This window comes from Peromyscus eremicus, chromosome 8b (genome assembly GCF_949786415.1).
Source record: "Peromyscus eremicus chromosome 8b, PerEre_H2_v1, whole genome shotgun sequence".
Taxonomy (NCBI): Eukaryota; Metazoa; Chordata; class Mammalia; order Rodentia; family Cricetidae; genus Peromyscus; species Peromyscus eremicus.
In genome coordinates this window covers 22225572-22241062 of record NC_081424.1, presented here as the reverse complement: position 1 = coordinate 22241062, position 15491 = coordinate 22225572, and the positions used below count along the sequence as shown (strand labels likewise).

At 44.8% G+C, this 15491-nt stretch overlaps 1 protein-coding gene across 1 annotated transcript; it reads right to left on the bottom strand.

The window, feature by feature from the left end:
* Positions 1 to 13157, bottom strand: Gja1 (gap junction protein alpha 1). The gene is made up of 2 exons (XM_059272588.1): positions 12919 to 13157; positions 1 to 2907 (listed from the first exon to the last, which is right to left on the bottom strand). Exon 2 carries the CDS (start codon positions 2892 to 2894, stop codon positions 1746 to 1748), a length of 1149 nt encoding a protein of 382 aa, XP_059128571.1. The 5' UTR covers positions 2895 to 2907; positions 12919 to 13157; the 3' UTR covers positions 1 to 1745.
* Positions 13158 to 15491: the final 2334 nt, after the last annotated feature.

Sequence of the window (15491 nt, the reverse complement as noted above, 5' to 3'; positions counted from 1 at the left end):
TATCTTTATACTAAATTAAAACTTTATTGAATAAAGAACACTCTCCCGAGCACATGATTGGGTGGACTAGGTCTACATTACATGCAATGAAGCTGAACACGACAGTAGTTTAACATGGAATGTCAAACACATTAGTTTTTCATTGTACAAAACCATTTATGTAGCCGACGTGCAATAAGAAAAATATGACACTCAACATTTCACCAATCATATGTAACGAGTTTTTAAAAAAAGGCATTTGAAGAAACTGGTAGATGTCTTTAGCATATAGTTCAAATAAATTAGTTACATGTGCACTACTGAAACCTCCTTCAGCCCCTCTTGTATTTCAAATAAAATCTTAGTGCAAACATCGATGTTGCTCGTCACTCTAAAAGGCTGTTAAACTCAGAAGACAAGTTCTGAATTAATGTGTAGTTAAGTAGGACAAAAATCGAATTACCAGTCACTACAAAATTCCTTTAGGCACATTTAATAGTCCACTCTAAGCATTCCTTTTTCTAAGTCTCTCACATTAATGACTAAAGCCTGTTTACAGTACTAAAATTCTATCATTCAAGCATCAATGATTATATTTCAGAGAAAGGAAATCATTCATTTCAGTAATGGCATTACTGCTACATTCTAAAAAGAGGGGGAAAAAATCATAATTAACAAAACCAGTATCCATAATAGGACACATGGAGAAAAAAAAAATTTTAGGGAAAAAGTGTGCTTTTCTTGCACAGCAGGAATTCTATAATGTAAACACCATATTGGCCCACACCACGAAAATCCATGAGGAAGGTTCAAATTTGAACACCGTGTGCATTAGATTCAAATCCACATTTGTTGAATTTGTACTGCCTCTGCTTGTACCAATAATGACTAATAAAACACACTCTTACACACATGCACACCCACACACGTAGAAATGAATTGTTAAATATTGAGCATGGCTTGCTTCCCTGATGCTAACTTGAAAAGAAACCGCTTAAATGACATTACTACCGTATTGGAAATGTTGACAGAAACCATTTGGTGAATGTTAAGGGACAGTTGAGGATGATGTATGGGCTCTATGGTAACACCACACAAGGTGGGACAGATGAGAAAAAGAACCCACGGGGATGGAATTGCATGGGCCATCTTCTCTTTGAGCCTTGTCTGAACTTTGAACTGATACTAAGAATGAGAATTAAGAATGGTAGCACAAGGTCCATCCACGCCGGAAGGGTCAGGTCCAAAATGCTTTTCTGCAAAACCACAAGTTTTTGACACTGGAATGTTTTAGCAGGGACATAGGACAACCTATCGTTTCATAAAGAAAACATATTGCTGAGGAAGTATGGGTTCCTGGCCAAAGCTATTTCAGTTTCTTGATAAAACAAAAAAATAATAAAAAAAATCACCCACTCACTCACATGTACAGAACCATTCTTAAGGTTCGGTTGGGGGGGTAGAGAGAAAGCCCTTACCTATCTATATTCACCCAATGTGACTCTTACTAGAATTTAAGTTCTTCGAATCAACTACATTAAATTACCAATATGTACCTCCCTTATCCCCACCTGTGCCACCCAGCTATCCCAAACACCCCCAAGGAACCTAGGTATTGTAATGTCTTTGTTTTTCTACGCCTCATAACTGAGGTTGTTGAGTACCACCTCCATGGGAACGAACATGAACACCCCAGGTATACTTTCTGTAAGCACCCCTTTTTCTCCTCCACAATCGAGTGGCATCTCTGACGCTCAGGCCTCTATCTAGATCTCCAGGTCATCGGGCCGAGGTCTGCTGCTGGCGCGGCTACTGGCTCTGCTGGAGGGTCGCTGGTCCACAATGGCTAGCGGCTGGAGTTCGTGTCCAGCGGCCATCTTTTTGGCATTCTGGTTGTCATCGGGGAAATCGAAAGGCTGGGCGTGGGAGTTGGAGATGGTGCTTCCGGCCTGCCCCATCCGATTTTGCTCGGCACTGTAATTAGCCCAGTTTTGCTCACTTGCCTGCTTGTTGTAATTGCGGCACGAGGAGTTGTTCCTATCGCCAGTCACGAGCTTGTACCCAGGAGGAGACATGGGCGAGAGCGGAGCTGTGGGTGAGGAGCAGCCGTTGAAGTAAGCGTATTTGGGAGAGCCGCAGTCTTTGGAGGGGCTCAGGGGGCCGGTGGTGGCGTGGTAAGGATCGCTCCTGCCCTTCACGCGATCCTTGACGCCCTTGAAGAAGACATAGAAGAGTTCGATGATATTCAGGGCGAGAGACACCAAGGACACTACCAGCATGAAGATGATGAAGATGGTTTTCTCCGTGGGACGCGAGAGGAAGCAGTCCACCTGGTGGGGGCAGGGATCTCTTTTGCAGGTGTAGACGGCACTCAGGCTGAACCCATAGATGTACCACTGGATCAGGAGGAAGGCCACCTCGAAGACAGACTTGAAGAGGATGCTGATGATGTAGGTTCTCAGTAGGCCGCCCCTCATCTTCACCTTGCCGTGCTCTTCGATGCCGTACTTGAACTTCTTGATTTCGATCTGCTTCAGGTGCATATCCACATTGGCGCCGTCCGTCTGGGCCACTTTGAGCTCCTCCTCCTTCTTGTTCAGTTTCTCCTCCTTTCTCATCACGTAGAACACGTGAGCCAAGTACAGGAGCGTGGGCACGGACACGAATATGATCTGAAGGACCCAGAAGCGCACGTGAGAGATGGGGAAGGACTTGTCGTAGCAGACATTTTCACAGCCCGGTTGTTGAGTGTTACAGCGGAAGGCCGACTGCTCGTCACCCCACGCTGACTCCACCGCGGTCCCCAGCAGCAGGATTCTGAAAATGAAGAGCACAGACAGCCACACCTTCCCCCCTGCCGTGGAGTAGGCTTGGACCTTGTCCAGAAGCTTCCCCAAGGCGCTCCAGTCACCCATGTCTGGGCACCTCCTAAGGAAAAAAAAAAAAAAAGAAAGAAAGCAACTCAGTGATTATAGACCGCAAATTGGTGCATATATATACACACACATACACAATTTTTTTTTCTTAAGGTGACTATCAAAATAAGGCAGATTCAACCCAAACCAAACCAAAATTCAAGTGCAACCCTGGCTGTATTTTCCAAAGACGAAGTTGAGTCAGAGAGGTAACGGCACCTAGCTAGTGCCAACCTGTGGGAGGATGTATTCCTAGCTGTCACCACCGCAGTGCCATGTGACCTGAGAGGCTCTCTGCCGATTTGTTTGTTTTTTCAAGTCAGGCCTTCTCTGTGTAAAAGCCCCGCCTGTCCTAGAACTAGCTCTGTAGACCTGGCTGGCCTTCAACTCACAGAAACCCCCTTGCCTCTGCCTCCCAAGTGCCGGGATTAAAGGCGTGCGCCCCCACCGCCTGGCTGCCTCTGCTTCTTTTATTCATCTGATAAACAAGGACAATTCTTGGCTGGGAGGCCAGGGTCCGTGTGCATGCCTAAGCAAAATGTTGTTGTGTATGATTAAAGTATAGGGATATAAGCAAGGACTTGGGGAAGGACTTCCAGGGCCTTACGTAGCAACTAACCCTAGTTCCCCAGATGCAGGATATTGTCTTATCCTAATTTCACTCTGAAATGTTTCTCCATGATTTATCAGGCATGTAACTTATGTGCATTCTGTGTTAAGGACATTTATACATTTCTCTTCCTTTCTTTGACGGGCCTCCTGTATTAGCCCAGGTTGCTTTTGAAGTTGTGCTCTTCCTGCCTCTCTCTGCCTCCGGGGATTCTGGGCATGTGCTCCCATACTTGGTCTGTTTTCTATCTAGCATGAGGCAGAAGGACTGCTATGAGTTTGAGGCTATCCTGCCACTTTGCCTAAATAAAAATCTCCAGACTAACATCCGCATTTCCACTGAGTTCACTTTGTCTCAATACCACTTCATAGCTTGACAGAGAAAAAGGACCACATCAAGAGTATTTTTCTCAGCCCAGCAGTGGTTGTGCCTTTCATCCCAGGACTTCAGGAGGCAGAGGCAGGCAGATCTCTGAGCTCAAGGCCAACCTGGTCTACAGACTGGTTTCCAGGACAGCCAGGATTACACAGAGGAACCCCGGGTTTTTGTTTGTCACAAAAACCAAAACCAAAACCAAATAAAAAGAATATTTTCTCAAGAAGAAAAAAAAAAAAAAAAAAAAAAGATTGCCTTTTCCAGTTCTCTTGGTGAGTTTCGGGCCTTGAATCAGAGCATTCACTTGAACTTAGCCAGGAGTGTCGGCGCATGCCTATAACTTCTGCACTCCGCAGGGAGAAACAGGAGAATCACTACCAATGAGGCCAGCCTGGGTTCCAGACCAGCAAGGGCTACAAAGTTAGGCCCCGTCTCAAACAACAAAGCAGGAGTGGGAAGATAGCTTACTTAGCGCGTGAGGGCTCTAACCACCAGGCCTGACAACCTGAGCTTGAGCCCCAGGACTCACTCAAATGGCAGAAGGAGAAAAAAACCTCCCTTCAAATTTTTGGAAGGAAACAGCTTCCTGCCTACCCAGAAAACTCGTGGTCCTTAGACCAAGACATTCCAATGATCACACGGAGGCTCTGAAGGCAGAGGGAAGTTTCTCTGAGGGTTCAGACGATGTAGACACACACAGTTTTTAACAAGGGTGACATCCAGGGACAATGCAACAAGTAGCAGGACAGAGGTAGTCAGGGATGAACTGCCTTCAGCTCCTGAAGGAGGGGTGGGGTTGTGAGTCTCTCCTGGCTCCATGGGTACCTCTGATGACGACCAGACTCCAGGCAAAACTAGAAGATGTGGGTGGGAAGGTCCAGGCAAATAACATTTTCTAAACAACCATAAACAAAAGGAAGGCTCTTTCCTCCTACTTTTCGGGAGGTCATTTCAGACTGTGAAATCGGTGTATGCAGTGTAATCAAAGAGGAGCAAGGCCTGGCAGGGTCCAGAGTTAAAAAGCCAGGGAAAGGCTTGAAGTGAAGGGAATAATTTAATCGTGATAGACAGTATAATGGTTTGAGAACATAAAAGAGAAAGCCTCTAATTTAGCAGAAAATGCTAGAGTAGAACTGAAGGGTAGTCCACAAGGGTCAAACAAACAACAGAATTTTTTGGAGCCGTATCCAGACAGTTCTATGTGATGATGTGTAAATTGGCCCCACTTCTGTTGGTAAAGAATTATAATACTCTGCCAGGGTCATCTGCTTTTGCTCAGATCGCCAGTTGTTGGGGGGTGGGGCGGTGAAAACCAAGTCATCAGATGGTTGCACACATCTCATCAGGATCCCGCGCAGCAATAGATCAAGACACGCAAGGATGCTCAGAGGCAGACTGGGCACCACAGAAGCTTTGAGTCAGCACATCCTCGTTCTTCAAAGTGAAATACAAGTGAGGGACGCTGGGGGGAGTTCATTATTAAATTCTTTATATCCCAGAGTAAGAAACTTAACTTTTGTATAATTCTGAGATTCCTCAAAAGTAGTCCCAGTGCCAGGGCATGTGAACTAGGTCACTAGTCGGTTCTGTAGGTAATAGTTTTTCTTTCTCTCTTTTACTTTACTGCACCAGCAATTTAATTGCAAAGCTGCCTTTTCTTGAAGCACCCACGCAGTAGTCATTTGCATTAATGAGTTACAGCCTTTCATCTGAATAAGATATGAATTATCCAATTTGGGCACTCCAGCTCCTGTAACATGTAGACACCTGTTATTATCACTATCATAGATACCATCAAATAATGCTGAATGTGATGGCTCATCGTGTGACTCCAAACTTAGCTACCTCTTTGTTTTTAGTTGTTCACTGTTACCAATCAACAGTTCTATCCACTGGCTGTTCTTTTTTCTAGACTTTAATATTTTCTCTTTTCCAGATCTTAGAGATCATCCAGACCAAAAAAAAAAAAGGAAAGGAATTATTTTGGTTCTTCAGCATAGGGTCTTGCTATGTACTCTTGACTAGCCTCTAGCTTACTTCCTATGTAGCCCAGGCTAGCTTTGAACTTGTAGCCTTAACCTCCCAGAACGCAATTATGACATGGTCTAAGATAATGGTTTGTGCAAAATTCTCAGATATAGGTTCTTTTTTCTTTTCCCCTTTGAGTCAGGGTTATGTAGCCCAGGCTATCCTCAGGTTATACACAGAAGGATGGCCTTGGACCTCCTGCCTGCAGCTCTGCTGTGCTTACAAGCCCGAATGAGCACGCACTCAAATTTTAGCTCTATTTCCAGCCCTTAATAGCAGATTCTTGACAGAGACCAGGTCAGCCACTCTTCTAGTACTTTCTGTATCCCAGGCTCAGTCACTTTCTTTTGCTGGACACAGTCACCAAGGCCAGATTCTCAAAGCCCCAACCATCTAGTGTGACCTTCACAAGGACCCACTTGGTCTCTTTACAGCTGCTCTAGAACCTCGGTCTCACAACAGCATTTGCTGACATACGTGCCTGGCACTCAAGAGTGGAATGAATCTGAAGTTCTAGAAGGCAAGTCCTGAGAAATCATCTTTTGTTTTGTTTTGATTACTATTTAAAACAAATGTCCCAGGTGGTTCTGAAGTAAAATTTTGTAGGCAAGCAGAACACCAAACTGGCTCCTCAGAAGTTTGGGCGTTTCCCTGCCCAAAAATATTTCCAAGTGGCAGAACATCTGGGAAGGAGAGAAGGCCAGAGTGTCTAAATATTTAGTCGGAGGTACAGAGCATTCAGGGACAGCAGAGCTCCGCCACCTGCGAACTGAGGTCACCCTTGGCCCCTCTGTTCCGTCAGTCACTCTCTGCTACTGCCCGAGATCACAGGAATGGAACTGTTTAATCTAAAGAGTTTACATTTGAAATAAAACTAGCTGACTGTCCCTTTCCCTAGAGTCTTAACAAGGCATCCTGTAGAAGCTGCAGTCAAATCGCATGCCCTTGGTATCACAGTAATATTTCAACTGCGATAATTGACTGTTGATTGTATAGATTTTCTGACAGACAACTATGATGAGTAAGAAATAAAATTACTGATCACTATAGTGGGCTTTAATAGCATCTTTTGAGAAAGGGCCAGGCTCAGCCTAGCACTGGGTTTCCTTTGTACCCAAGGGGGACTTTGAACTCCTGGCCCTTCTGCTTTTACCTCAAGTGATGAGATTACAGGCATGTGCCAGCATGCCCAGCTGGTAGCATTCTTCTTTTTTTTTTTTTGAGAGATCTCACTATGTAAACTAGGCTGGCTTCAGACTCAGAGATCTGACTGCCTCTGTCTCCAAAGTGCTGCGATTAAAGGCGTGTGCCACCACCTCCTAGGCTAGCAACCATCTCAGAGTGAGGGAAAGTGAATTTAGATGAAGGTCCTTTAATATTTTATATAAAATTATATTCTCTAAAAATACACAAGGAAATGTCTACGGAAGTTCTTGATAAAGTCACTTAATAGACAATTTAATGGAGGTGGTTATTGCTTTGTGTGTGTTCCGGCCTGCCACGACTCCCACCCTGTCACCTTAGCCTTAAACTCATGTCTGGATGGATAGCCTGGGTGGTTACCCTTCTCAGCCTTCCAAAATGCTGAGATTATCCCAGCTCCATTGTGGGTTTTTGCTGTGTTTTTTCAAGACAGGTTTTTTTTTTTTTTTTCTGTGTAGCACAGGCTGTTCTTGAACTCAGAAATCCACTTGCCTCTGCCTCTCAAGTACCAAAATTAAAAATGTGTATCACCATGTCCAATATCATATGCTGAGTCTAAAAAACTGTATGCTCCTAAAACTCCTAAAATACAAACTTTCCTACTATTTTTCTTTAGCTTTTATAAGGAAACCTGCCCCTTATACCAAATGCTCAATTGTGACTTTCCACCTTTACTTCCAATCACAGACAGATGGACTTTTGGGATTGTTTGTTTGGGCAACTTTAAGTTGACACATGAATAACATACCTGAATCTAATTTGAAAGACAAGCTTTATCTTCAAGATGAAATCAGACTATGACTGCTTCCTCTCAGCTTCCTAGCATTTAGCCTGACTCACCTCTCTTCAAGTTTTCCGGCCGCTCCTCTTGCCAAAATATTTGCATCTCAGCTCCGCACTACACTCTTCATTTCAGCTCTCATTAGCAAACTTTCCTGAGCAGGAACTATGCAAGGGTCCTTTCCCAGGTCCCGGAATATCCTGCTTCCTGTCCTATTTTTTTAAACAGCTTTCCTCTATACCACATCACACATTTGCATACTGTCAGGATCCTCTAGAATGTGAACCCCGGGAGGGAACTGGGGGGGACTCTCATCTGCCGTAATCTCAGCATTTAGGAAGCTGAGACAGATGGATCTCGACCAATTGAAGGTCAGAGTCAGGTCTATGAAAGCAAGACTGTCTCAAAACAAAGCAAAATAAACCAAGATCTTCTTTGAAAAAGCCAGAGGGGCTGGAGAAATGATCCAGCAGTTAGGAGCCCTTGTTGCCCTTGAAGACAGAGGACATGGGTTTGGTTCTCCACATGCCTATCTATGGCTTCAGCAGCTTCAGAGGATCTAACACCCTCTTTGAACCTGTGGGTTTCAGGCACACACATGTTGTACATTCAGGCAAGAACACTCATACACGTAAAGCAAAGGTTAATTGTGTGCCCCCCTCCCCCCACCCCATCACCTAGAAGCAGTGCCTAAAATTTCAAAGGACAGTTTTGCTTAAGGACTGCTGTTAGTTGAAACAATATACCTCAATCATTTTGAGCCACTTAATTTTTTTTTTTTTTCTTTTTTCGAGACAGGGTTTCTCTGTGTATTCTTGGCTGTCCTGGGACTCACTCTGTAGACCATCTAGCTGCCCCCAAACTCAGAGGCCCACCTGCCTCTGGCACCCAAGTGCTGGGATTTAAGGCATGCACCACCACACCCAAGTCGAGCTGCTTAAATTTAGTAGATGTGACCTCAATGGTGGTGAAAAGACCCTCCAAGAAATGCCCCTGTGGTTCCCCAATTCTGACGGATGGTAACACACAATTTCAAGGTAACAAAGGACAAAAATCACAGAAGCAGTCTACTTGAAATGCTTGCTTAAAGAATGACCAATGTGGGGGATGGTTCTGAATAGAAGAGCAGAGCTGATGTTAACCAGCTAATGTAATACCTCTACACAGCCTGAGTGTAGAGGTGATCTGAATTAGCACACCACAGAAAACATCGCCAGATCAGACAACTCAACCTTTGCAGCCTCACACCGGGAGAATATGCTTAGCTCTTGTCAATGAAACCCAGGTAATCATTGTCACAAATGCTGACACACACAGGTTTCAGATTACCTGGATTCCTTTGTAAGGGATTCACTAATATTCCCAGTCTCACAGGATTTGATATGGAATAGCCAGTTTTTCTGTCTTGCCTACACATCCTCATCTGAACAGTCAAAATAGAGCAGACTACACAGAATGAGGTAAACTGTGGCTAAGGGACCCTACCCCAAAGGAAGATGGTAAACCAAGAGACAATCTCTGCCTTTGCTCACCACCTGCCACCCAGCTCCCCTGCCAAAGGTTGCTCAGTCAACTTTAGGGATGGGGGTCGGGGGAGTTAGAAGCTGCAGACTAAAAGCCATATTCAACTGCCATCCAAGTAACTTGAAAAAGCCATCATTTTTTGTTGTTGTTGTTAATTTCGTCTACCTCCACCCACACCCACCTCCAAAGATAGCTTACTAAACAATGCTGTTACTCTGAGCATGTAAACACAGGTTTAGGATGCCCAAATATATTAAGAACAGTCTTGGTGGGGTAGTGGTGGCTCACGCCTTTAATCCCAGCACTCCGGAGGCAGAGGCAGGTGAATCTCTGTGAGTTCCAGGCCAGCCTGGTCTACAAAATGAGTTCCAGGAAAAGCTCCAAAAGCTACAGAGAAACCCTGTCTTAAAAAAAAAAAAAATTCTGTTTGCCTCAGTAAGCACTCCATGAGATAACCTACGCATTCCATGCTTTTAGTTACCACCATGATAAAATAATTTGGTATCTTTTTCTATAACAAAATAGTAACTAAAACTGTTCAAACAACATAGTTTCTAAAAATCGTAAACAGCTAGAAAAATTGAGACACGAAGTTCAGGCAAGTTACCTAAAGAACCTACCATGGGTCAAATTTTGGCAAAAAGTATTTTGCTCACACATCTCTACATGGTAAATTAACAGTCAAGGAAAAGTGGAGAGTTTAATCAGTTACCCCAAAAACTCAAAACACATTTGCACCTTCTTGCCTAGAAGTAGCTGGGAGTTATTTTGTTAACGTGGGTGTACTCTATACTGAATGTGGACCTTAATGATACACAAGATGATTACATTTTCTCTACTGAGCTGAGCTGGATCGGCCTCAACACATCAAGAGTCAAACAGCATCTTGAAGGGAAGTTAGAACAACAGGAAAGGTGGAGTCGCAGGTATTAATCAGTGGGTGACTTTCCTATCATTCCCTTCCCTCGGGGTATATAAAGTTTCTACAGTTCACACCGAGCTACACCTCTGCATACGGTAATAATTAAAGCAAGGCAGTGTCCGCCATCCCCTTCTCTCTCTGCTCGAATTGGAAGCGCCTAAGTAACCAAACGCTGCTGCTCCCTATCTGGAAGGAAACGCAGCCTTCCTTTGCTCGCTGCTGACTTTCGAACCAAACTTCCCATGGAAGGTCATGGGGAGGAGAGGAGGAATCCCAAACTGCAAGGGATGAGATGATGGGGCAGCAGCGATGTTGAAGAGCTTCAAAGGGGCACTAGAAAAATATGGTAGGCGTTAAGACCCTGGGAGATCAAAGCACGACCACCGGGGGCCGCAGACCAAGAACGGTGGCTGTCACACACTGGGGAGACACAGTCCAGTAGTAATTGAGAATTCAACACCTCACCAGGACAGAATGTACGGTCTGTAATTGCGCTCATTTCCACTCAACTCGGCCTACCAAGCAGAATCTAGGTCCTCATTAGCATATTCTATTCTACAGGCTTTTATTTTCAGCAATTCTCAAAAAAAAAAAAAGTAATAATAACATTAAACTTCCTCATGGCACACTGCTGTCCGTTGGACTGGTAAGATTCACCACTTTTCAGTCACCTAATGCTTTGATTGGGGAACAAAAGAAATGAGACCCACCTCCAAACACAGCCCGGTGGGTTTTTAGATTTCTATTCTGCTCTTTTCACCCGAAACCCAGCACGGGGAGGGAAGGGAAGCTCGCCCCCGCGAGCGGGCTGGGGAGCGCCGGTCCGAGGCTCTGCCCGACGTGCCCAGCGAGCGTTAGGTGGACCCGAGGGCACGAACCCGAGAGCTCTGCTCGGAACTCAAGGTTTGAATTTCCCAATCCCGAACGGATCTGTCTCAGCCCACGTCAGGAGCCTGCCGCACGGTTTCTCGAAGGGTCTTCTTTGCCCCTCCTTCTTCCGCCCCGCCTCAATCTTAGGGAATTTCAAGAGTTTCCACGAGTGTTACCAAGTGCCTTGGCCAGGAACCGGGGCTCCCTAGGTGTTCAGAGGCCCTTCCCAGGAGCTGCACCCCTCGAATTTAGGGAGAATAGGGTGAGCAAGGGTGGCGTGGAGAGGGGAGACGTTTGAGTGTCAACTTTAATTAAGTCGATCGCTTGCTCTTTGACCGACGGGCGGCGAGCCCGGTCTCCCCTCCCCCCCCTCCGCGGGCGGAGGTCTGGACCGCGGAGCCCGGAGGCTGCAGGGAGCGCGAGCTGAGCTCGGGATGCTAAGATGGCAGGACCGGCCCGCGCAACCGGCCTCCCCCAAGCTTTCACTTCGGTTCGACTCTCAGCCTCATCTGGTACCAAAAAAAAAAAAAAAAAAAAAAACTTCAATACAGACTCACCCTGAGTTATTTCCGTCTGGATTTAGGCGGGACAGAATGAACTCGGAGCAAAGTGCTTTACAGAATGTGTTACCGATAAAAATCAATAAAACAGAACAAAAAAAGCTTTAAGACGGACCCCTTTTAAGCTGCACGTAAACATCATCTTTTGCCTAGTGCTTAGCACCCTGGTAGCGCCAACTCCAAACTGGCCCAGTAGCTCCGAAGTCGCTACAGGTCTCCTCCGCAGGCAGGCGGAGGAGGGAGGGGGGGGGGTAGCTCCCTCTAAAGTGCGGCTTCAGAAAGTGCCTTTCCCCTATTCCTTCTAGGAGCTCGTGTTTTAGCAGTTGATTTTGGAAAAGCATCCTGGCACACACACACACTCTCTAAAACGCTCGTTTCTCCCCTAACGCTCCTCTAAGTCACCACCACCCCATTCAAGATTTCTCCTGGCCCGGAGTTGCCAGCGTGGTGGAGTTAAAAGCTGGCGGTGCGTGCTAAGAAAGGGGGTTCATCCCGAAGCAGCGCGCGGGCTTGCACAAAGTAACTACTGTTGGCCCGAACAGCAGCCTCCTGATCTCCATATCTTCTGGCTTAATCCTGAAAAGTCTAAAGGAAGGAACCACGTGCAAGTCAAGTAGCCGCAGCTTCTCAACAAAGCGCTCTGTCACAAAAGGGATCCTGCTTTTTGAAGGCTGCAGAACGGCGGTTCAGTATTTCCATACGGAAAAGAAAAAAAAAAAAAGCACGCAGTGTCCAACACTATCGGAGGCACGCTAAGCAAACTGGACGGAAATGTCCAACCCAACTCTTCTCCCCCCCATCCAGCCCCCACCTCCCGCAACACCTACCCCTTTAGTGACTACGGAAAAGTAAAAAAGTTACACTCCGCAACAAAGAGTCACATTTAGCAACTTGGTTCCTTACGCTGGCTGGAAAAGTTTTGAGTCTTTTACCTGTTGCATTGTCAGGAAAACTTTCTAAACACCCCAAATCTAAGCCAGCACGTGGCGATGAAAGGCACTTTGAAGTCCATCGCTCGGCTGGCAGTATCATAAGGCAAAGTGACAACGCATTTAGAAACCGCAATAGGAGAGTTTTCCTTACAGAAGAAGACGCTAATAGGTAAAGTGGGTTTTTTTTTTTTTTCTTTTTTTCTTTTTTCAAAAACTTACTCTTTCGCTCAATGAAAGCGAAGCCGGCGCGCCAAAGCGGTGAGGCTCCTTGGAGGCCGAAGTCAAAGCAAAGGAGGGTTTTAGGCTCTCGGACCTGTCTATTTAAAGTTTAAAAGTCTGCTGCTGTTTGGTACTTCCCTCACGCCTTCCCCCAATGAAAGAAAAGTGCTGATACCTCGTAAAAGCGTTTTTCTAACTTGGAGCACAGAGCTTTTAAAAGTTTCAAGCCACTGACTCAACTCGAAGGCGGGGCTAGGAGAAAGGGGCGGGAGGAAGGAAAGGCGGGGAGGAGGCTGGTGAGCGTGGGGCTGAGTAGGCAGAAGCAGCAGCCGGGGTCAAGATAAAGTGTAGTCTGAACGTGCTGGAGAGAAAGGAAAAAAAAAAAGAAAAGAAAAAGAACGAAAACAGCCCTAGATACACCTCCGCCACTACGTGGCTGTGACTCCTCGCAGATTTAAAAACTGTTGAGTCTAGCGCTGGCTTCATCAGATGACCAGGGAAAGCGAGACCATGTACGTTTTATATTACATTTTCTAAACTAAAGAAACCAAAAAAAACAAGTACAGTACATTAAAACGGGGGAGACAAGGCTAACCAGTGTGGACTTGTTCTGTGTTGCCCAAGCTGTGTGAAGCTTGAGGTGGGTGTGAGTGATCTTTCTTATGACCTAATTCTCTTCCTCTTAAACACGGACAATTAACAAAGGAAAGAAGCGGTGGGCATGGGAAAGGCATTTCACAACCAGATGTGAGTGGTGGTGTGTCTACCCCTGCAGCTTCTGGACTGAGTTAGGTATTTTTATGTGTTCTTTCAATTTAGCACAAGAAGATACGTGTTACAATATATTGTGTATATAGTTTTTGACTGAAATGTTGATGCTGACCTCTACCAGATCTCCAAGGAAGTGAAAATGTATATCTCAGGCCTAGTCAACAATTTAACATTTAAATCTGCAGTGAGCTGTCAGAATTCTCTTTAAAACAAAACAACAACAACAACAACAACAACAAAACCTCTGCAGATTTGAGTTGCCAGATGCATTATGTCCGCATAAAGTGACTCAGAAAACTTCACCCCCTCTTTGGATCATGTCCTCCTCGGAAGCCCAGCCTGGTGATTGTTCACCTCTCCAAAGCTTTATGGCTCTCATCAGACCTGGTGGGGTTTCTGAAGGTCTGAGGCACATGGCCTCATTCCTAGGGTGGGCCAGCTTCTTTGAGGGCTCCCAGATGTCCTCCATGGGCGCTTGTGGTAGGAGAGTTGCCATAAACAGGCTTCAGTGGTGTCGGACAGGGAAGTCTCTTGGCCTTTTTACAGACATCCTCTGATCGTCCTAAACTTTTCACACGAATACAGAGAGCAGACCAAAGAAGCATGGCAAAGGTTTCCTGGGAAATACTTTCCCCAAGTATCCTCTCACTGAAATGACTATTTGAAACCTCGCTGTTTAAGACACCAACATGTTCGATTACTTTTGATTTATCCCATCCATATTAAGGTTTGCATGCCTTTAACTTCAAAATGGGAAATGATGTTATGTTCAAGGTTTCATGCTCAGCAACCTGAAATTAGTTAAAAAAAAAAAAAAACATTTATTTAGTGTGTGTGTGTGTGTGTGTGTGTGTGTGTATACACAAGTGGAAGTTAGAAACCTTCAACTTGTGAAAGTTGGTTCACTCTTTCCGTCTCAAGGCTGAGCCCAGGTTGTTAGACCTGGCCCCAAGCACCTTTACCACTGAGCCATCTTGCTGGCCCTTATTAAATTTATTTATTTATTTACTTATTTAGTTAGCTTGTTTTTTTTTTTTTTTTTGAGAAAAGCAAACAAATGTCACTCTGTGTAGCCCTGGCTGCCTTGGAACTCACTATGTAGACCAGGCTGGCATAGAACTCACAGAGATCTGCCTACCTCTGTCTTCCCAGCACTGGGATTTAAAAGTATGCGCCACCATAACTGGCTTATTAAATTTATTTTTAACTGATAAAATGTAAGAATTGTACATAATGTTTGAGTAATGTGCTATTTAGAGACATATGTAAAATTTGGGGTGTTGAACTCAGTATATTTGTCTGCTGAAACATTTATCACTCCCTATGCTAAAATATCCAGATTCTGGAAAGAAATTCTTTTTGAAACACATGATACACCACACTTACAGAACAATCGCAGTAAAACTCAGTGTCCACAGACCGGCCTCTCCTTGTTCCTCTTTTCTCTTTACAAAAACAAATTTCATTTAATTTACAGAAAGATTTGCTTGCTGGGTGTGGTGGCACACGCCTTTAATCACAGTACTCTGGAGGCAAAGTTAGGCAGATTCCTGTGAGTTCAAGGCCAGCCTGGTTTACAAAGCAAGTTCCAGAACAGCCTGGGCTACACAGAGAAACCCTGTCTCTAAAAAACAAACAAAAAGGTTTGCCTTATTTTTACAAAATTATTTGTCAAGTGCAATTATTACCAATACCTATTTCATTAATAACATTCCTGTAATATCAATTCAGAATTAGTTGTAAAAATACAAAAACAAAAACAAAAAACAAGTTGTGATTGGTTAACAATCTTACAATAGAAT